Genomic DNA, 24,187 nt, shown 5'->3' on the forward strand with positions numbered 1-24,187 from the left:
TAAGGATGGAAGCACCGTTTTGTTAGAACATTCTTGTGAGATGGTGCAAAAAATCACTTACTTGATTTTCTAATTAGTGTAAGTATTGTGCGGCATTTTAGAAATGTCGAAAAAAAAGGTCCAAGAAATTTATTTTTGTACACACCACACCATACATTCGTTTTAAAAGAATATTGATCCGAGTTTATATTACAAAGTTTTATATATGAAACGCCTCAATTTTCTTGGAAACGGCTCGTAGGATTTTTAGAAATTTTTGTGTATATGGGCGGTATTATGATGGTATTTACATTGTTGACATATTTTTCCTTTTTCCGGGAAAATAATGTGCTTTGTTATTTCAAATGGATCACCCTATATATTTTGTGTCATTAGAAATCCTTTTATTTATCCATATCATGGTGCAGAAACAACATACAGTAAAGTTGATTACAGCAGATGCACAAAATGTTCACCATACATTTTAATACAAGCCAAGCGATTTTGAAAACTTTGCAATACATTTTGCAATATCCTTGACTTCTCAATTCTTCTATCTCTGTAGTAATCCTGTCTTTTAATTCCTGAATATTGGCAGGTTTTGTTTTATAAACGATGATTTTTTAAGTGACTTCATAGAAGATCGTCTAAATGATTCATATCGGGTGATCGCGGGGGCCATTCGATAAAACCTTCCAATATATCTTCTGGAAAACATATAATTTAGGTATTGCCTCACCACACACATATAGTGAGGTGGGACGCCATCTTGAAAATACTTGCTTGGAGCTGGGAATATTCAAGCCAACTCAGGTATAATACTATTTTCAAATAAATCTATATACTCCATTTAAGCCACCCTCAATGAAAAAGGGACCAATTATTTTTTAGCTTATTATTCCAGTCCATACCTTCAGTTTTTCGGGGTATTTGGTGTGGGATTCACACATCCAACGAGGATTGTTACGTGACCAGTATTTACAATTATGCTGATTTACGTTTCCATTAAAACAAAAAGTGACCCAATCGCAAAACATAACAATACTTGAAAATTTGGATCGTTCTGATTTTTCCATTATCAGATCTGCAAACTCTTCACGTCTATTAAAATCGTCATCGGACAACTCTTCAACTAACGTTACTTTGTATGGATGGAATTTATCATCACGTAAAATTTTCATTTCGGATGTTTGCGAAATATCAAGTTTCCTGGATATTTGTCTAGTACTGAAGTGTAGATCGTCTTCTAACAAGACACAAAAGATTTGTTTTCAGTTGATGCAGTTTTTCCGCGTCCTGATTTTACTGTTTCGTTAAACTTTTTCACTAATTTACTGACAGTAGCTGTTATGAGGTTTCGGTTAGGATATAAATTATTGAATGTATTACACTTTTCTTGTTGCTACGTCTATCACCATATCCTAATATCATTAAATCATCAATTCTTTCTTCTTCAGATAAACCATCCATTGGACTTTTTACAACTTCAACAAAAATAATTTATTAATACGTCAAATTTGCTATTGTAGCAGTCATAGCCACCTTAATGTATTATTTTTACGCAAATGTAATTATGACATTTAAGTAAAGGGAACATTAGATGAAAAATAATTAGGATTTCGAAAAGTAAAAAATATACAGGGTGATCTATTTGGAACAATAAAGTTCAAAACTCACTCTGAATATATACGTAAGCACATATACAACGCATTGTTATTCGTTTTTTGATCAAAGTTAATGTGAAATTCGCGAAAATTTATCGAAAGCTATTTTAGCAATTTGAAGTATTCAATACCTAATTTTATAAACGGTGTTCTGTTTTCTGAAAATGCTGAAAAGTGGTCGTTAATCTGCCCCAGATCAAGTATTACCGAGAAGTGAAGTTTAATAAACATATTCATCAAAGTAACTCGGAAAAGAAGAAAGATATCGATATGCGGCTTTTGTATTTCAATGATAATTAAGTTTAGTTTTGAAAAACCTACATAAACTTCCATGCATCTATTTAAATTTGCTAAAAAAATTTTGCTTCTCTCGTTTCATATTTTCAAATACGCCCTCTAGTAATGTACTTTAAATTCTGAAAATAGTTTCCACGTGATTCTCGGGCCTTTTTTCTAATTTTTTTCCTCGAAGCTGTAATATAATATAACTTTCGCACAACTCTGTATATCATTGTTCTGATGGTGGATTTTCACAAGTAAATGAACTATCTACAAGCAATACGTCGATTTTCAAATTTTGTTTTGTTTTTCTATTAATTTGAATTTATAATATCTATTCGAAACGATCCTATTTACATATACTAAATAAATCTTAAATCTCTATCGCCTTATTTAACCCTAAACTTTTTGGAATATCACTTATTAAAACATAATATTTTTTCACACCAATTGAGTAAATTATATTCACACCTTTATGACCTTTATTGTTTTCTATAACCTTTAACTTAGTTTTACGTGAAAAGGAATTCAATGTCCGGTTATGAATAAATTAAAAATTCTATTTTTCACATAAATATTGATTTTCTTTCCCATTGCCAACATTTCGTGTCGAGGTGCGAGAGTTGTTGCTGTTTCTGGAAAAATGGATATCGTACCTTGTGAAGTTGTTGTTTCTGGTATTGGCGGGTATTTTCCCAAAGCTATCAATGTAGAAGAATTTAAAGAAAGGTTATTATCCAACGAATCCTTACTATCACAACGATTCAACGAAAGTAAGTATAAAAAATTAAAACAACTTGTAAATGAACATTTTCAATATACTCATCTGGAAACACCTCGTTTTCATCTGTTTTTACAAAGACGAATAGGTGGAATTCTCAAAACAGTGCGAGGAAAACTTTTTCAGAGCTCCGATTTTTGTTTCGTGTGCTAGACAAAAAATTCAATCGAAATTAATTATAACAATAATAAATATATCTTTGGTATGAAGAAGTTTAATGTTTAATATTATTATGATGTATAGGGTGTTTCAAAAAAGGCGATTCTGCTTCTAGGATAAATAGAAAACTGAAAAATATTTGGAGTTTACCCAGTAAAAAATTTTCTTCATCTTCCTTGTTATTTGTCTCATTAGATATTGTTAATCAAAATGTACTCAAATAACCTTAGAAAAGTGTTTAGGAAATTCCAGTGCAGTTGTAACGCGTTATGCAGAAAAGTTAGTTTCCTCAAAGAACCTCACCAAGTAAAAATATATTTAGGACCATTGAACTGGGAGTTTGAGACGTAAAAAATAAATTCTGGTAGGTCGTGAACAACAAGAACCATTGATAAAGAAAATAAGATTTTAAATTCAGTCATTCAAAGTTAGCCAAGATAAACAGTACATGGAGGATATTTAAATAGCAACAGCTACATCCTCATCATTACAGATGACTTCAAGAGCTCTTACCAGACGATCTATCGGTTAGAAAATTACAAAAAAGTCCTCAATATCATTGGTAGATAATAGCCACGCTTTCTTTCGACCCATTTCTTCACGCTCCTGATTAGCATTAATTTTATTCAAGTAAATGGAATAAAAAATCCTTTATTGCTAGGTTCAAGGACTGTCAGTGGCATAAGCAGAAGTATGAATATGAATTAAACTTTTTACAAAGCGAAATTCGGTGATGATACTTCCTTATTGTAATAGGGACAGAATTACCCTGTTTGTTGTAAGTTACCATTCCTCCAACTGTTTAAATATATGTTAAACTCAAATTCTCATAACAAATTTTTCAAGATTTTGAACATATGTAAAAAAAGACATTATGATAGAAACTACGACTTGAAAAATTCCAAAAGAAGCAAACAATAGATCTTTATCGGAAGAAGATTCATTTGAATTACCATTTTCTGTTCTCTTATGAAACGATAATTTCGAGAGAATGTCTCCAAACATTTTAATGGTGTCCACTTAGTATCGATTTGAAGTTATCCTCACACTTACCAATAAAAAATTTATCAGTTCTTTCTGATTTTTTTGAAGTCCCCGATGGAATTGAGAGAAATTCGTTGAGAATTCTAGTTACAAGTGTAGCGTCCCTGAGAATAAGATTGAATGTTGGTTAACTTATATTTAATCCAACACATTATGGCAGTTTTGTATCAATTCAGCAGTATTGAATACGAAGCAGAAATACGAAGAAAGAAAGCAAAGAAAGCGAGATAGGCAGACTTCGGAAACAAACTGGGAAGAGTCAGCAAAAGAAACCAGAAACTGTTTCACAAAACAATGGATCTTCAGGAAAGGGTAAGAAACAAAATGGAATATACATAAGGGATGAAAAAAGTAGAATTTATTAGAAGAAGCAACAATAATAGAAATATGAATGTCGTAGAAGAAACTGATAAAATAATTAAAAAAGACGACTACGATGGTAACGAAGAAAATATAACGAATTAAGAAGTTATACAAGCAATCAAATAGCTAAAAAATTCGTGAAAGCTATGGGAAAAAGTGGTATAAACCTATTTACAAAAATATGTAACATAATTTCGAATACGACAGATACCAGCAGACAGAAATAGCATTGTTATATATAAGTACGTAAATAACAATTTTAGAAGAATTGTTCGATAAAATCCTAAATAACAAATTGAGAACAAACGTAAAAAATACATTTAATGATGCAAAAAGTGGCTGTTCGCCTCGAAAATACAGATACATTATTTGGTTTTATTGATATGTAGTAAGCTTTCGACAGAGTACCGAGAATAAAAGTATTATAAAGTTTAGAAAGAAGAAAAATAAATATTTAATTGCAATTATGAGTTTATATAATCGAAATGTGAAATGTAAAATGTGAACTATTAACAAAGTAAAAACCTAAATTCAGAGGCTTTTCTAACCATAGAAGGAATAAAGGGGATTGATTGAGATATTTCTAAATGATATAATAAATATCTGCTTATCCAATCTAGAGAAAATTTTGCATACAAAATTCTGAAAATACTGAAAATATCTGCAAGAGCGTATGTTGATGATACAGACCTTGTTGCCTACAATCAAGATCTACAGAAAAACTTTGACATTTGAAACAACACACTAAAGCAGTTTGCTATAGAAAAGTCTACAGAAAAGGCACTCAAACAACAAACAATAAACATAGAAATAGACGGACATAGGATTAAAACTGTGAAGCACATTAAAATACCTATAAACAGAAAGCCAAACTTATAGGTAATGAAGATGCAGATATTAGGGAGGATTCAAAATACATTAAATACAAATTAAAGCATGAAAAACGCCTGATAAATTAAAGAAAAGTCACAAGAAATATTGATCTTCTTGAGTATCTAGTGAGAAATCCAATTTATTGGAATGAGGACACTTAAATTAAGAGGAGATCTCTTAATTCCCACTGCGACTTTTCACTGTTGAAGTTCTGAAAAATATAATTCTTAAAATGAAGTTTTTCATTGTCTGGAGTTCCTTGATGACGGTTTTGTTCACCGATTCATATGATGTAGAAAAACAGTCTAATAGTGGTCTGCCAGCTTCCCATTTCTATTAGCTACCACTTTCAAAACATTCAATCTCTTTTGACGTTCCAAGGGTAGATTATTCATCTATATTCTGCAAGTTAATTTGCTGTCTAAGTGAATTTTACAGATGCTAGCATTTTCAGATTATGGCCATGCAGTCTAAGACTAGGTTGAAAGTTCTAATTTTGCAATAGCAGTGGGTTTTAGATACCTAGAAACGGACACCTGTTTATGAACACTAGTTTTCCAGGTGTGAGAGAAAATTTTGGAGAACATTATTCATTGTTGTCAAATTTCTACCTTCCATAAAAACATCTAAGTCATCAGGGTGTATTTTTATTTCAAGAGTTGTTATTATAATTTCTAAAGTACTATTTGATTATACAATAAATAATGTTGAGCTTATTACACAGCCTTGCGCTGTCCCATTATCTTGTAATTTATTTTTAGACATGTGTTCCATCCACTCAAATTTCTTTACATATGATACCTTGTCAAGTGCCCGATTAATATCGAAAAACAACAAGGTGTTGATGATTGATATATAATTTGCTTTGTTAGACATATAACTAATGCATACATATATTTTAGATGATCTACAATCGGCGAGTGGTCTTGTTGGTTGCATCGATAGCAATTTATTCGACAACTCCTATTTTGGAATACATAAACAACAATGCTTTTACATGGACCCTATGCATCGTTTAGCTTTAGAAAGAACTTTTGAAGCTCTAGCTGATGCAGGTGAGAGATAATATAGTTATTCTAAAATGCATATTTCGATATTCAATACAATTTTAATAAATTCGCAATTTGTTCAGGTGTTAGTCTAGCGGAAGTAAAAGGAAAGAGAATAGGAGTTTTCATGGGATCAACCATTGGTGAGAACGATCATTTATTTATGGAGTCAGTTGTAAGTGGTTTTGGTGTAACTGGACACTCCAGGGCTATGTTGGCCAACAGAATTTCATACTGGCTTAACTTAAAAGGTAATTGATTTTTCCAATATCAGGAGAAAATAAAACTTTTCGTACAAATTTGGAAATTGTATCAGAGTTTATATAAAATGTTATTGTAGATATCACGATGGAGTTGTATTTTTTGTCTATATTTCATGACTACTTTTACTTTGTCTAAAATCTCATTATAATTTATTGTAAATGATATCTAAAAATTGAAATAACCTCACATCACTCTCACACATGACCGAATGCATCGTCCAGTCACATGTCAGAAATAAACTATTTTCCAAGGACACCAACCCACTACAGAAATTTACTAAAAACGTTTTTCTAACAAAGTCCATTTTTTCACAAAAATGTTTACCAGAATAACGTTAATCTAATATCGAAGCAGAGAAAATAGAATTTATGACAACTTTTCAAAATAAATGTACCAATTTAAAATTAAATTTCTTCAATTTCTTATTTCTTGGACCTTTTGATATATTAATGCTTCTAAATGTTCTTGATTTTAGGTCTCTTCTGTTTTAAAATTAGTTTTTTTTATAATTTTCGAAAGAAAGATCAAATTTGACCTTTTTTAAGTCTTTATTGTAATATTTTGATGAAGACTTAAAGAAACGTCGAAACGTCAAATTTTATCTTTCAACAATTATTTAAGAAAACTAATTTTAAAACAGAAGTGACCTAAAATCAAGAATATTTAGAATCATTAATTAAAAAAAAAAACGTGACGAAAGCTACTAGTAACGATTTTCTTCACTATAGAAATTATTCATATTAGTTTTGGATACTTTACATATCTGTATATGCGACTCTAACACGGCTGAAATGATTTCTTCACAAAAGATTAGTGAATCAACTAAACAACTACTCATTAATTATCGAATATTGAGGAAACTCACTTTCGACGGAATGATTGAAGTAGAGTTCATAAAAGCGTACCGACACGACCCAACGTTCGCAGTTATCAGTGTTTTTACAGAAATGGATCAAAAAGTTTTTGTAATGCAACAGGAAGTTTTTGTGAACTATTTTTATATTAGTAGAACAATGAACGCTGATTCTTAATCTTAGCTGCTGAGTCTCACTAGATCTTATAAAAGATCTGATTTGTCGATTTTGGTTTCACATCAGCTCTGGATATTCTTAAATCTCATAAATTCAGTGTGTATCGTAGCTCAGGCAAAGTATATGGATTAATTTGTTCCTCAATAATATATCAAAAATATAAAAATTACTAGAACTATCTCTAGATGCTTGATCGTTTTAAAAGTATAAATTTATTTATTCATTTACTCGTATGCAACAATAATTTGTTCTTCAATAATATCCATCCTCAATTTTTGAACTCTAAACCATTTTTCATCACGAACACTGGTAGTAAGCAGTGTCGCCAAATACTAAGAAGTTACTTTTTGCTAAGATCTACAAATAAAGAAAGTTTTCCAACTTTGGTCTTCTAATACACACAAATTCTTTAATTACCGAACATGTATCCGTTACAATCATCTCAGTTCTACAACAATCTCGTAAAAATACTGATAACTGCGAACGTCGGGTCGTGCTTATATGAACTCTACTTCATTCATTCCGTCGAAAGTGAGTTTCCTCAATATTCGATAATTGATGAGTAGCTGTTTAGTTGATTCACTAATCTTTTGTGAAGAAATCATTTCAGCCGTGTTAAATCCGCCTATATAGATATCCAAAATATCCAAAATATTTTTAAATTAATGATTCTAAATATTCTTGATTTTAGGACTCTTTTGTTTCTATATCTCAGTAACAAGGCCCCGTAGAAATAAACATAACTCATCAAATTTCAGGTCCAAGTGTCGCTTATGACTGTAACTGGGTAACCGGCGTGGAAATACTTCGTTTGGCTTATTGTGCTATCAAAACAGGACAATGCGATTCTGTCATAATTGGTACTACAAATTTGGCTATGCATTCACAATATCATGCCATGTATGAAGAGATGGGATTATTATCCACCGATGGAAGCACTAAAGCATTCGATGCTGATGGTAAGTAATTTCTTAACATCGCAACCACTGTCGAATTTTTCAGGTTCATTAATTCGTACATTTTTTCACAAACACTTCAAGTACCTCCTTGTAAAATTACAAATTCCCATAGGTTTCTTTTTTCTACAATTAAAGGAGAGCAAAACTTTCCAAAAGAAACTTAACGAAGAAGAAATCAAACTATTACCTATTGCAAAAGACAATAGACAAGTTGAGATTTTAGCTAATTTACCAGGATAATGGGCAGTTGGCTGGTGGCGCGCCACGCATACCTATTATTAGCTAAATTAGAGTATTAGCTAAATGTCGGACCATAGATTATTCGTCGAAAAATGACCAAGTGTCTGTTTATTCTCCTGGAACTTTAGCTAAAGATGACAAACTATTGGGTTTACAGAATAAGATAAAAAAATAGGATAAAAGAAGTCTTATATCAATCAATCATTTATTGCAACACGTGAAGGCTTGTTTAGGTCAGGTTAGGTTTAATGCATCACGTGGAGGCTTGGTGACATTGTGATACACATTTTATTTTAATTTTGAAACAAGAACAACGGTTTGTTACACATTGTTTATTTGCGGGCTTGCATCCACATACTTTTTTAAACCCTTGTTCTCCTGAGACTGACTGCCTAGAAGATGTTTCTAGTAATGATATAAATTTTTCTTTATCAACATCTGAATTTTAGCTCCCAGGAGAATAGACAAACGTTTGGTCATTTTTCGACGAATAATCTATTGTCCGGGTGTATCTTATACTCCAGGAGAATAGGCATGCGTGGCGCGCCATCCGCCAACAGCCTATTATTCTGGGATATTAGCTACAATCCTTGTCTATTGATCTACGACATATACATCAGATATACCAGAGACACAGTATACAACAACAGGAACATTCTCTCTACTAATGAAAAACCACAAACACCAACAAAGAATGTTCATCTTAACGAATTACAAGAGTAGTTTCAAAAATAAAGCATTGGAGTAAATGAAATAAAATCTAAAGGGAACGTGCCAAATACTTGGGAATCCACCTAGACTAATAACATCACGTGACAAAAAAGCAATTTGATATAAAAGCAAGAGAACTGAATTGGTTGATAGGAAGAAAGTCCTGCTAGAAATCAAAGTGTCTCAATAAACCTAAACAGACATATGGAATTGAGCTATGGGGTTGCGCTTCATAATCTTATCTGGAGATCCCAATCGAAAATACTTTGAAAATTAGAATCTTGATCAATTGTTATACGCTAATAATGTATTAATTTAATTCCTTGTAGCTAAGGGATATGCTCGGAGTGAAGGTGTTGTCATTTTATACATTCAGAGATCAACAGATGCGCGAAGACAATATGCCAGTGTTGTTAATGTAGCTACAAGATTCGATGGAACCACTTCGGACAAATTTCTGTCTATAGATGAAGATAATATGGTTAAGTTTTTAGAAGAGTTTTATGAGAAGTGCGAGGTTAAATCCAATGACGTAGAATTTGTAGAAGCTTATGGCTGTGGACTTAAAGTGAGTTCGACATCGACAAAAGCAATTGATTTTTTATTGTCATTTTTTTGCAGGAAATCGATAAGAGAGAGCTCAACGCACTAGAAAGAGTATACTGTAAAAATAGACCCAAACCACTTTCAGTTGGCTCTATTAAAACTATAACTGGTCACGCCGAAGCGTCTTCAGCACTTTTTTCAATTGTTAAAACGTTGTTGGCAATGGAAACTGAGACTATTCCAGCAACTTTACAGTATACCACCCCCAATCCGGAGATTAAAGGATTGTTAAATGGAAATCTCGAAGTATTAACGACTAATAAGAAATGGGAGCCAACTTTTGCAGCTGTAAACGCTTTGGGAACAAGTTCATACTTCGGTCATGTTGTTTTTAAAGCTAATCCTAAAAAAAAGGTTTTGAAAAAAATCAATTTTCCGGTATTGCTTAATGTTTCTACTAGAACTGAAGAGGGAATCAATAAAATTATGGAAACGGTAATTATTATTCAAATGTTTATATCTTCTTGGGTACAGATATCGTTTTTATCCTCCTTATTTATCAATTCAATAGAAAAGTCGTATTAAAATGTTATGTGATGTGATTTCTACTTAAACCTATAGCTCGTGAATATTTTTTTACTGTATGTATTTACAACTTGAATTCCATCCATTTCCACTGAATGTTCTACAAATTGTTCTTTTAAGAAGCCATTGACTTCATAGTCATCTTCTATTTTCAGTAGGATTCTTGGATTTGTCCAGTCTTCATCTTTACAAACCATAATTTAATTGAAATTTCAACCTACGAATTGTTCTTTTCAAAAGCCATTGACTATATAAATTGATAAAAAAAGAAGAAATGACCCTTTTTAGTAGCCTCATGGTATTCTACCTGAAAGGCTCCACATATGGTGAAAGTACTGAGATGACGTAAAATTTCCTCTTGGCTTATCCTGTACTGAAGAATCCACTATTTTCAGTAGGATTCTTGGATTTGTCCATTCTTCATCTATATAAACCATAACTCAATCAAAATTTCAACAATTATTCTATTTTAGTTACAAAAAAAACCGCATGATCCAGAGTTCTACAATTTAACTCAACAGTTCTTCTCACGATCAATCCAGGGACATCTCTATCGCGGTTATATTCTTCTTGGTAATGAACAGCCAAAGCAAGAAATAATGGTGAGTGTTATCGTTCATTTCAATTTTCTCTTATTCCAATATTCTAATAACATCACGTTATAGAATTATATGGGAAATAAGAGACAAATTTGGTTCGTTTACTCCGGTATGGGGAGTCAATGGAACAACATGTTGGGAGATTTGATGCAAATAGACGTTTTCGCTGAGTCTATTAATAAATCATGCGAAATATTGAGCAAAAAGGGAGTTGATCTCATGAAGATATTAACCAGTGAAGACAAGACAATATTTGACAATATTCTACATTGCTTCGTAGGAATTGCCGCTATGCAAGTACGTATAGAGTAATTGAGATGTTGATTTAGCTGTAATGAGCGAATATTTTATTCTAGATAGCTTTAACAGATGTTTTAAGAGCTCTTGGGATAGAACCTGATGGTATTATAGGACACTCAGTAGGAGAGTTGGGATGTGCTTATGCTGATGGTTGTATGACTCATGAACAAATGATCCTTTCCTCATATTCAAGAGGAAGGGCATCTCTTGAAGCTACTCTCATTAAAGGAATGATGGCTGCAATTGGTATGTTCTACCCCTAACTTTATATTTTGTTCCATAACTATTTTCTGCTCTAGGTCTTGGTTATAATCAAATCAAAAACAGTATTCCTGAAACAATAGAAGTAGCGTGTCATAACGCGGCCGATAGCTGCACTATTTCAGGTCCAGAGGAAGATATGGAGAAATACGTGAAGGCTCTGTCCAGTCAAGGAACTTTCGCCAAATTAGTGAATGTAGCTAATATAGCATACCACAGTCGATACATCAAACCAGCAGCACCACTCCTTTTGAAATATCTCAAGGAGGTCTTACCGACTCCAATGCCAAGATCTTCGAAATGGATTTCGACTTCCAATTTGGAATCCAACTGGGATACTGATTTGGCTAAAAACTCATCAGCTGAATATCATACTAACAATTTGCTGAGTTCCGTGTTATTCGAGGAAGGGATCAAACATATTCCTAAGGACTCCGTTTTGATTGAAATTGCACCACATGGTTTGCTTCAAGCTATTTTGAAGAGGGCTGTTAAGGAAAGTATCAACGTTCCACTAACCCGTAGAGGAGCCCCAAGTGGAACTGAGTTCTTACTACAGAGCTTTGGAAAGTAAGTCAATTCCTTTCAGAAAAAATCTCAAAATCTCAATCTCTTTCAGAGAATAATTCTGCAATAAGCAACTATTGCAATATTCTGCAATAACCCTATAAAATATCTAGAGATATAAGATCTGGATAACTTGGGGCTCATACTTTTGGTCACCGTTTATCAATCCTTCTCTTAGAAAAAATTCTTTGTATAAAATGATAAAAACAAGGTGTTTTCAGATAAGTATGACATAAATTGACTTTCAGTAATAATTATATTTAAAAATTATTCAAATTCCATTATATTCTGATATTTCTCATTGTAAGAACTTCAATATATCGTGAAAATAACTAGAAACTTGCTAATAAAGAGTTTTTTGATAGCTATCTAAATTTCAATCTCGAGAGATCGATAAAAACTTCTTCAAGTCGTTACGAATTCACAGAAAAAACAAGGAAAACAAACTTTGTTTTGCTATTGAATTTGATTTTCAGGTTATACTTAAATGGCGTGGACATGAATCTCTCTAAGATTTATCCAAAGATTGAATATCCAGTTAGTAGAAATACGCCCTCTTGTTCTGATCTAGTTCATTGGAATCACGCAGACAATTGGAGTAGATACGAAGATAGTCAGAAATCGAAAAAGGGAGTTCGAAATGTGGACGTCACTCTCTCATCCACCGAATTTCTCGAATGTAATGGACACAAAATCCACGGCAAAGCTGTTTTTCCTATTAGTCAATTTTTGGTGAGTCGACAATCATATAATACCTGTCAACGAATAGCGAAAATGTTATCAAGATATTCGCCTTACAAATCCATTAAGAACTGTACCAAGTTGTACAGCGAAAAAAATTTCAGTAAATTACAAAGTTGAATTGGTTGCTTCAAAGTTTTAATTGTAATACAAAATCTAGAGTACTTCATCACTTTTTGATGAGAGTCATTTAGGGGGCTAGAAAATATTTGGCAAAAAAGTTGTTAAGAACAGTGACTAATTCATAACAATGAAATCATATTAGGTAATAACTTTTTAAGTTCATAGCTATGAAAATTTTAAAATTGTGACTCCTCGACTTTTTCCTCTGTGGTTTTCATTTATAATACAATTAATTTAAATCACTAATATCGTAGTTGCTTCTTTGTATAAGGCTCATTGAATATGAATCTTATACAAGTAGAAACTCCTGTATGTCTGCTTTAGAAGCATTCGTCTTGAATTATACAAGGCGTTATCTAACACAATTACACTGTTTGAACATAGAGTGCTAGTATCAGCTTTTATTCGAACTAAACCTCGAAAAGAATCCCTTCAATAACTTGTCATCCTTGAGATGCGTCTGAATTGTTTTATTATCCAGAGCTTAGAAAAAACCAACTAACACATGCTCAGTTTTAATCTCTTATCTGAGTTTAATATCATAGACCTAAGACCCAGGAGCATTCTATAGATTGTTTCGCTTATCGTAGTTAATCGTGATTTTTGAAAAAAATTCCTATTTCGTCTGAATGCCATACTTTGCTGGGCATTTTTGTAGTTTAGTTCAAGAAGTATTTGTCAAAAACATTATTCCGTGGATATGTATCTCTTGAAGTTGAAACAGAGGTTTGAACCGCTTTGTGACAGATGTTGCTGTTCCTTTTCAACTGTTTGGCTCTTGTAAGACGTTAATCGAATCTGTGAATCGACATGTTGATGGTTGATCTTGAAACCATGGTTGCTGTATACTTTATAGTTCACATAACTTTTATTTAATTTGATATACAATACACACCGCGTATTGGCAAAGTTTACAGCTAATTACTGCCTCTGAACCAGGAACCCAACTAAAAGTACCATCTGATGATTCACCAATCGGTTTAAAGGGATTTCCAAGGATTAATTTTCTATTTAATGTTGTCGTTTATCGATACTTTCAAATGATTTACTGAATCTGGAAATTAACTAGTGATGCCCTGACCTGGAAAAGTTGTTTATTATCCAATTTTAAAGACAATATTTTCGCTATTTGATGATATCACACTTCTCTGGTAGATTTCTCCGAATATAAACAAAATAGGTTATGTTTTTTTTTGTTTTAGAATATAATACTACAAATATCAGATTCTGACACAACATCAGGAGTCATAATCTTCGAAAATCTGCATTTCAAAAAGTCCTTAATTATACCTTCTGCAGGCTCAATTCCCCTAAACGCTATGATTCAACTAGGCAGTGGAGAATTCGAATTTTTCTCAGACAATGATCAAATTTTGACCGGTAAAATGACTGTCTTAGAAAATGAAGAAGATGTAAGTTTACAAGAAGTTAAAGTTGAATTGAACCAAGAAAATGTAAAATTGAATGACGATGATGTTTATGGGGAACTGGAGCATCGTGGTTATAAATATAGTGGAGCTTTCAAGAATATTAAAAATTTGACATTGACTCTTGATGGTTCGTATCCAAGAGAAGCTCGCATTACTTAAAATTAGAATTAATTCTTATTTATGAATTTCAGGTTCTGTTGGTAGAGCTCAATGGGATAATAGATGGTTGACATTAGTCGAAGCTATGATCCAACAGCAACTTTTCAACGAAGGAGAAAGAAATCAAGAGTCACGTATTCCGAAACGTATTCAAAAAATTATCGTGGTATATAATGGATTACCAAAGAATGAAACAGAAGTTGATGTTAACTTCGAGTACGATACTAGGATATTAAGCGCTCCGGGAATCGAAATCACCGATATCGAAACTGTACCGTTCGATCAAAAGTCGCAAGATATTCGGATTTGCAAAATGGACTTTGTTCAATTGGATAATAGCGTTTTGAATGTAAGCATATAAACTGTAAAATAGAGTATTCCGGAACTTGATGCAAAACATTCGGGAATGAGTAGGTGATGTAAATATAATGCCTTCGAAGTTACGAAATCAGAACTTATGTTTAAGTATATTTTCTAAACTATATATTCGATTTTATTGGATGATTACGTATGTCCATGTAGTGCGATTGACAGAGTAAATAATTCTACACTACTATTTGAAAGCCTTACATTTTACGGGGACAACCTGTACAATCTAAAGATAGCTTTTCTTTACTTAACTCGACAAAATTCATGGTTTAGGAGATATGTAGATTTTTAGATCATTGTTAATGCCAAAGAAACCATTCACCATAAAGAGACATTCTGAAAAAAATTATCATAAATTGTAATTATTTATTGAAAGTACTTACAGGAGGTATTGAAACGCAATCAAACATTTCTAATTTAACTGCCTACTATCAAATATAGTTAGGAAAGATTACATTAGTTGATCAAATTGAAACTTATCAAATAAAACTGAAATGAAATCTATAATAAATGTTCGAAGAGGGCACCTTGCACCTCTACACACACACACTACCGAAGTTTTTGGAAGATATTTCTTTGAAGTTGGAAGAGCATTCCAAGATTCTTCCTTATAGCGTCTCAATGGAAGTTTATTCTATCGATCATTTCGTTCCTCGTGTTTACCGGTGTTGCAAATGGACATCCCCGACTTATTATGACAAATGTTATCAAGATGATTTTTTACACAATTTAAGTGGAAAAGAGCTACATCGTGCATGAACCACATGTCTACAGCTTTAAAAAATTGGGGAAAACCATAGCAAATATTATTCCAGTAGCTCTCCATAAGTAAAAGGAAAAATTTTTAGTTAAAATGACGCGAAGCTCGGAATGTTTCTTATTAATATTCAATCTCTAAGACTTAAAACAGATGAACCGTGTTTTTGACTGAAGGATCCTCATTTTCCAGAGATTGTTGCCATCACTTAACATTGGTTAAATAACAATGAGTCAAAAACTATACCACAGTAGCCAGATGCAATAGAACTAATTTATCTCATTCTTGACCAGCACCAGAATAACTAAAACCAGTTCCAGTATTATAGACTATGTCGTGATATTGTATGATCCAGAATCCACAGACTGTACTGTCTTTATTTCAGATCCAAATCCAATACTAAAAATGCTTCTCGCAAATTATGCCAAATTATTCGGAAAAAAATATTTAAAGCTTCAAGCACAGTTATCAAACAACTGACTGGTACATGCTCTCTAGTGATGTGCATTTAGTATTTTCTAGATTCATAAAAACACTAACTAGTCTGGCATCCAATTATTTTCCTCTCAAGCGCATAAAAAATGAGCAAAATAAACCCTAGTCCTCAAAAGGTTTACAGAACACCTAAAGCTGACGTGCATACTCTCTGTCACAAACTACTGACCTTACTAGAGTCCTTACCTCTCAAAAGCAAACTTATTCCATGTGGCGATCTCAATATTCATTATTCCAGTATGTGTGCTGATCAAGAATATCTTCAGTCTTCAATCTCTGCGAATGTTTAGATGAATATCACATAATATGAGTGGGGAATCATTTTGGTGAAATTCTGAATATCTCTGATCACTATTCCTGCCCGGACATTAACACAAAATCGATGTTGAATCTTCGTTTAAATTGTACCTTGAAGTTTTTCATCTGCCTTAAATCTTGTGTGAAACCAGCTTATTAGTAAAGAGTACTTTTCCAACAAATGTTTCATCTAATCGTTATTTATCTAGAAATCATCGAGCGTAAACCAGTCTTACTGGATAATCCTCTATTTCCATGGCATGCATTTTCCGGATTAAAAAGAGATTAAGAAATCCTATGAATCGTTGATGCGTTAAATTGTAGTGACATTTAGCGTACGCTAGTTGTGGGATCAGCATCTAATGCGTTTTGCTCTAAAGCTGGTGTTCGCGTAGTTCGGTATTAACCCTCGCCAACTTATTTTGGTAAGACACTTCCTCTATCATTTTATAATTTCAAATGGTTCTGCGAGCTGAGGACTTTCGACTTTTTCAAATTGGCAACGTTTCGATCTTTTATTTGGTCTTTATCAAGCCTTCAACATTCGAGTTACCTCTGTGTGTTGTCGAGAAGATATCATTTAAAAAATTATTTTCATTCCTAGTATGTCATCTACCTGAATTTCTTGCATTGCATCCAGGAGCACAATATTTAAGAATCTAGTGAATTCATTCGATTATTATTTCAGAATATGGCGGCAGGAATCGAACAGGCACTACTGTTATGTATGGCCAATTTCAATCAACAGAACGTTACGAAAGTATATGTCTCCGAATTAATCACTAGTGACTCCTTACAGGATCATATAAAGGAAGTTATCAAGGACTATACCATGTATTATGTAAGTTGATATGATAAAGCTTGTACTGCAATAGGTACGATCACGAAGGTTGTTTTAAAATATCTTTGTTTCAGATAAACTATACTTCTGTTAAAGAACTCAAACATATCACCGTAACAGACTCATTCCCTCAACTAATAATTCTAAATGATATAATTAATAAGGATGTAATAAGATTGCTCAATCAATCATCGACTTCCTTTTTGTTAGCAAAGGTAGATCGTACGCAACAGTTAGATCCGAAATTATCTCGCGTAGCATACTTCCGAATAGGTCAGGACCATTACATAATTTGTAGGAAGGTGAGAAAATATTTTTTTTTGTTAAAATACGTACAAGATATATTTATGTGTTGTTATTTTTTAGGCTACCACTGTTAAACCGAAGATAATAAATGTGAAAGAAAATACTGTCAGCTTTAGAGACGTGCAGAAAAAATCGACTCCATGGGTTTCAGAACTTCTTCGAACGTCCGAAGAATGCGCCAAAACAGCACTTCCAATAATGCTAGTTATATCAACAGTACCAGCAGAAGGATTTAATCACTTCTATGAAAAAATCAAAGCTTCACCCAATATGCAGAATATCCGAATTTTCTACAATTTAGATAAGAATTCAGATAAACTAAATGAAGCAATAAGAAGGGATATTTCGTTGGTAGTACTTAAAGACGGACAATGGTTTTCTCACCTACCTCTATCTGTGAATATTCAAAAGAATAAGATTTCAGAGAGACCTTCCACTACTCCAATATTGGATAACAAAACTATTAGTTATCTTGGAGTGAATTTGGTTGATGAAACATTGAATGTTGAAAGCAAATGTGAAATTGGTAATATTGATTATTGCGGTGTCGCCAAAAACGGCCAAAGAGTGATGGGTTTGGGGTATTTGGATACAGAAAATTCCAAGTTAATCGTTGATAATAAATTGACGTGGGAAGTACCTTCCAACTGGAATTTAGAATCGGCTGTTACTGTTCCAAACGCATATGTTTGTGTAAGTGAATATTTCTATCAAAAAAATCATTTCTTCTTCTCCTTTCATCAATTTTTTCCGATCTGTCGCTTCCTCATTCACCTTCTATTCTTAAATCTTTTTGCCTCTGTTAATTTTCTTGAACATCTGCTTGGTTTCCTATTGGACCTTGTTTGAGCCCCTCCTACATTATCCCAGTTTTATCCAATCCATCGTTTTCTTTGCTATTTTCTTAGGTTGCTTCATCTCCTTCTCCATATAATAATGTAGATAGTAGATACAGTTATTAAGTGGTATACTTAGCCTCTTCGCAGCTACAGATGTTTGCAGGCATGCCGAGAAGATCCTTGGCCATTTTCGATAATGACGGTAGATATTTTCATCTCTTCTACAATCTCCCTACAATCTGAATACACTGTTTTCTCTACCACTACTACCACTATATCAGCACTCATAATTATACTGTCTAACGCGTCTTTCAATAACCAAGTTATCGTCTTCAGAGAATGAAGGTAAACTGAAACCTAATGACTTGACCTATCTGTTTTATACTATATTTTCAACCAATAAACCTTCTCCCGTGAAAATTAATTTCCCCTTTGGAGACAAAAGGTCAAATACTCACAGTCCATTCTATAGTTTAGTTATCAAGGAACAATTGCGAAGATTGCCAGGAATCCAATTGGAAGTACCTAGCTTCAAATATTTCTTCAAATTTTTGGAATGCCTTTGATTGGAGAAGATTTACTCATAGAGAAGAAAAAAATACTTCGACTTCATGTCGACAATCCAGAATAAAAACTATACGATTAATTTTGTTATAGTACTTCAGTATTTTATCTCTGTTAACAATATTCTATATGTGATTCTTGTTATCTTCTTCTTAGACTTGTATGATGATCATTCTCTGATATTATTCATATTTTCATTATTCTAGTTATTAATGTGTTTATTTCTAACTCTTCCTTATCTTGATCGTAAATAATTTTCAATCTAAAGTTAAATTAAGTAACACCATTTTCTTTATTCTTATTGAGTTCAAAGCTCATCTTCCAGTGAATTGGTACTTTCATTTACAGGCGTACTACATGCTGGTGATAAAAGCAAGAGTCAAACATGGAGAGACTGTTCTAATACATTCTGGGTGTTCGGCTATAGGACTCGCAGCTATTTCTATAGCTTATAGCTACGGATGCCAAATATTTGTTACAGTCGCATCCGAAAGGCAAAGAGCTTATTTGAAGAAACAATTCGACTTTGTAAGTTTATCATTCTTATTTATCAAGATTCAATCATCTACTCATAGCGTCACTAGATTATAGGTGTGAGCATACGATTCAATGAATTGAATTTTATAACAGCAATTACTTTAATGCCTTTCACCTATATGTGTTGAAAAAAGGATCAACTTTAAGCTCTGCGTTTCAGTGTAATATTAAGTCTCAAGAAAAGTTGAGATTGCGCTGGTTAGAGGTGAGCGCGATTAACAACTTAAATACTAAGCAGCAAAAGAATTACGAGTGGAAAGCGTTGAAGAAGTGACTTGTTACAACTGAGGATCGTCACTCAGAATATGGTGTGTAGCATCCAGAACCTCATATATATATATATATATATATATATATATATATATATATATATATATATATATATATATATATATATAAATATATATCTCCTTAAAATGGTAGGAATCAAACTCAAATTGCCGAAATTAACTGTTATATTCACAAAACTGTTACGGCGTTGGAAATAATGTAGATTCGTGCAGGTGTACTGCTGCTGGAAAACTTTTCTGAATCTGTTGTAGTGTATAAATGTTTGTAGCCACCTACATCGATGCATGGCATGGTATGTAATTGGAAATTACTAAGTCGAAGACTCTTTGCTCAGATATGGTTTCCGGGTCTTTCCAAAGTCCTTATTTCTGTTAATGTCGAACAAAGAAAGATCACAGATGAGTGTTCATAATCCGTTCATACTCTATGATGTAGAGGTGTAGAAGATATTCAAAGTAGAAACAAATCGTAAGCGACTTGCATCGTTGAACTACCTAAAGGGGTATTGAGAGAAAGATCGAAAACGAGAGAAAATATTTCCACTCTCACAGTAACGCTGGAAAACCTAACGTTGACTTTTAGGTTTATTGAGTGTACTCGTCATTGGGTTTTATTCTAAGATACAAAAACGAAGAAAAAGACAAACTAAACAATATCAAAATTTTTCAATCACTAGGCTGTTCAATATAGTATCAGATTGGATAATACGTAAAATCGGCCTAAAGAGAAAAGGGACACTGAGAAAAAAAGGACAACACAAGTATTGGTCTACGTGGTAATCCTTTCAGAATATATATCAGAAAATATCAGAAAACGAGTTCAAGGATATTTACAGAGCTTCCATAGAAACGGAAGATAAATTCAAGTACTTGATAGTGACAAGGTAAAGAGCAATGAAAAGTTTCTTAATACAACTAAATTAACAAGAAGTAATAAGCCTACAACAAGTTCAAAGTTATGTATTTCTTGAGAGAGTTACCATGGACGAAGTTAACGAAGGAAGAAATCTAAGGGAAGTAAACAATTGGAAGTACTGAATGCGATAAAAAGTCTAGAAACAAATTTCAAAAACGCGAATCTACATCTGTAAAAAATAATACCAACAGCGACTACGGAGGCGGAATGTGTACCAAGGAGGATACTAGGGAGTGAAGAGGAGTAAGAACAAATAACAGAATATGGAATTTATTTGGAGAAGCAGAACTGAGCAAAGTAATAAGATATAAAAGAATGGAATGACTGTGTCATATACAGAGAATGGCAGATTTTAGAGCGATAGCGAGAGTAGATTTTTAGGAGGTAGTTTCTTTCAGAAGAAAAGAAAAACATCATATTTTGTTATACGTTAAGGAGTACTAAAAGATCTGTTTAAGTTTATAATGTAGTTAGTTTAGAAAATTGTTCATAAGTGATATTAGTGATTTGAAAGTGGAGATTTATCAGGATTTATCCATTCTACTAAACAAAGTACAGAAAAGATATTTGAAGATAGTCCAACTGCTTATTTAAAACGTTGCAACATCATTGAGAAGGCCATGAGACAGCAGATTGGAGTAATTCCGAAAAAAATGATTCCAATAACGGATGCAACTTTAAGATGAATGCCTTTCTAGCTACACAGGAGATTTTTGATCACACATCATATCATGATGAATGTCCGAATTTCTTTTCCCTGAGGTTTCAATACATATTTTGTTTTTCAGTTACAACTTCGAAATATCTTAGACTTCAATACTTCAAAATTCGAGAATGACCTTTTGTTTGCGACTGGCGCTAAGGGAGCAGAAGTTGTTTTAAATTGTGTTTCAGGAAGTTTACTTAAGAGTTCTTTTCAATGTATTGCAGCATATGGTAGATTCATCCAGTATGGTAAGTTATTTATCTTATCAAATCGTCACTGATATTTATTTAGGATTGCTTGGATTATGGGTTATTACTTTTCTAATTCTCATTAAGCGCATCGAATCTCAAATTACTTTAATATTCCACAGGAAAATATGATATGGAAGAAGGTACTAGCATCGGTATGTTCAAATTTTTGTACAATGTCTCTCTTCACTGCGTAGATTTGCAAAATATATTTTTCCTGGATAACGAAATCAAAGAAGAGATTCACCAATTGATAGAAGACGGTATTAAAAAATATGTCGTTAGGACATTAAGAAGAGTTGTACTTAAACCCGATGAAATTAAGGATGTTATTAAGTGAGTTGTATAATTTTTTAGACCATTTATGAAATTTTATGTATATAGTCTTTCTTTAACTCTCTCCATGTCTTTTCTTAATTTAATCTATATTATTATTAAGAATTGTTTCTTCTGGGTTATCTCCAAGTTAGAGTCTTGCTACTAAAGGTGATATCAGACGGTTCAATTTTGGATTCATTCGGATGAATGATCACTCAAGTGAATGTTCAATTTTTTTTTATTCCACGCTCACAAGACACACATAAAATGAACTTTATTCGCTCATTTCCTCGAATATGTCGCGAACGAACTCGAGTGAACGTTCACTTTGTGTTCATACGTTTCATTTTTCGTTTATTCAGGTGCGAGTGATTGATGCCGAATGCCGAAATCCAACATCGCTGGATTGGTTCACTAATAAATTCATTTATCACTTTTGATTCATTTAATGCCTGGACGTTTCATTCGAAGACAGAAATGAATAAAAAGTGAACCGTCCGATATTATCTTTAGAAACACTTATATTATCATGAATTATTAACTAGCTTGTCCTCGTCATCATAACCTTGTTATTTAAATAAACGGAAGGGAAATAAAACAAATGAGAATAATAGGGGGACAGGATAAACAACAGAAGGAAGGATCAAAATAGTCGGCCCTCAAACCCACCATTAAGAATTGTTAGGATTGCTTTTAATATAACAAGCGAAGTTCTTCCTCTTTTTCCTTCTTGTATGATAGGTTTGAAACCTGTTTCTTCTTCAGTAGCAGCCTCCTAGATAAAGATTGTCACACTATCGCTTTCTCGGTCCACCAATACTTCTTCTGCCTGTTGGCGATTTATCCCTCGCGATACGCACTAGTCTTTCGTTTGTCCTCTTTATGTTTTCACTTCTTTTTCTGTCTAAAAGTGTTTTTACTACTATTTTCTGGAGTACTTTCATTTCCGTTGTCTCTAGAAGTCTTTTTGTCTTAGTTGTATCAGATCTTGTCTCTGCTGTGTGTGTCATTATAGGTCTAATTGTTGTTTTATATATTCTGCTTTTTGTCTCTTTTGTGAGATGTTTATTTTTCCAAATAGTGATATTGAGTCGTCCTGCTACTTTATTTGTTTTGATGACTAGCTGTCGCACTTCATTCTCGACGTTTTCATAGCTCTTTATCTCTAAATTTTAGTACCTGTTTACTTACTGTGTTGAAGATGTGTACTAGTCTCTGGAGATCGTCCTCGGAATCAGCGAACAGTAATCCTCATCAAATTTTGTTTCAGAGTCTTACAAGATCCAGAAACAATAGGAAAAGTTATAATTCAGACCGGAAACACAATGAACATCAACAAAATAAATTTCAAAGATCCAAGTAGATTTATATGTAATTCGCAAAGTTCATATTTAATCTTAGGTAAGTTTCTTGTCCAAATTAATGATGATAGCAATAGCAATATAGCTAAGATGGTTGCCCTCGGAAAAGTTATGTTGACGTTTTTCCCATGAAATCACATCCTTCAAGTTATCAGACTCACGCCTCATTAGTTTTTCAACTAAAATAATTTTGAAAAAAGAATTCGCAGGGATTGATATAATGAAATATCATCGCATTCAATAGCGACCTCTATGAATTGGTTACGATAAGAAACAAGCAAACTATGACTTCGAATCCCCTCTTTGAGATAGTTCTTTGGCCCAATAAACGGATCAAAAGGCATAACATGTTCGACAATGATGTTGTCTAAGTAATATTGTTGTCTAATTAATATTCATACGTACGTATAGGGACCAATTCCTCCCCAACGCATTTTGAAACCACCCCTAAAAGGCATTTTAGGACACTACAGTTGGAAAACATTTCTGTTTGTCTTTGCCAGACACACTTACGTCAATTTCGAGCTTTAAGGCTCTAACTCTAGCTTCATAGGAGAACTAAATTCTGATGTAGAATTTGAATGTAGAATGTAGAATGTAGAATTTGATCTCTGAACTTTGTGTTCTCTGGTAAGC

The 24,187-nt window shown here is 32.9% G+C and overlaps 1 protein-coding gene across 1 annotated transcript in view; it reads left to right on the top strand.

Moving 5' to 3' along the window:
- Positions 1–2,515: 2,515 nt before the first annotated feature.
- LOC130893601 (fatty acid synthase-like) overlaps positions 2,516–24,187 on the top strand; it is a 28,334-nt gene continuing 6,662 nt past the window's right edge. Inside the window, exons 1-20 of the mRNA XM_057799824.1 lie at positions 2,516–2,695; positions 6,045–6,197; positions 6,275–6,442; positions 8,245–8,445; positions 9,726–9,964; positions 10,018–10,437; positions 11,001–11,129; positions 11,193–11,423; positions 11,483–11,672; positions 11,726–12,257; positions 12,731–12,986; positions 14,321–14,675; positions 14,740–15,056; positions 17,314–17,466; positions 17,541–17,768; positions 17,833–18,465; positions 19,524–19,703; positions 21,707–21,872; positions 21,995–22,208; positions 23,461–23,591. Of these exons, the coding sequence (XP_057655807.1) occupies positions 2,566–2,695; positions 6,045–6,197; positions 6,275–6,442; positions 8,245–8,445; positions 9,726–9,964; positions 10,018–10,437; positions 11,001–11,129; positions 11,193–11,423; positions 11,483–11,672; positions 11,726–12,257; positions 12,731–12,986; positions 14,321–14,675; positions 14,740–15,056; positions 17,314–17,466; positions 17,541–17,768; positions 17,833–18,465; positions 19,524–19,703; positions 21,707–21,872; positions 21,995–22,208; positions 23,461–23,591 (5,026 nt within the window). The 5' untranslated portion in view covers positions 2,516–2,565. The remainder of the gene's footprint in view (positions 2,696–6,044; positions 6,198–6,274; positions 6,443–8,244; positions 8,446–9,725; positions 9,965–10,017; positions 10,438–11,000; positions 11,130–11,192; positions 11,424–11,482; positions 11,673–11,725; positions 12,258–12,730; positions 12,987–14,320; positions 14,676–14,739; positions 15,057–17,313; positions 17,467–17,540; positions 17,769–17,832; positions 18,466–19,523; positions 19,704–21,706; positions 21,873–21,994; positions 22,209–23,460; positions 23,592–24,187) is intronic.

Source organism: Diorhabda carinulata, chromosome 5 (assembly GCF_026250575.1).
Source record: "Diorhabda carinulata isolate Delta chromosome 5, icDioCari1.1, whole genome shotgun sequence".
Classification (NCBI taxonomy): Eukaryota; Metazoa; Arthropoda; class Insecta; order Coleoptera; family Chrysomelidae; genus Diorhabda; species Diorhabda carinulata.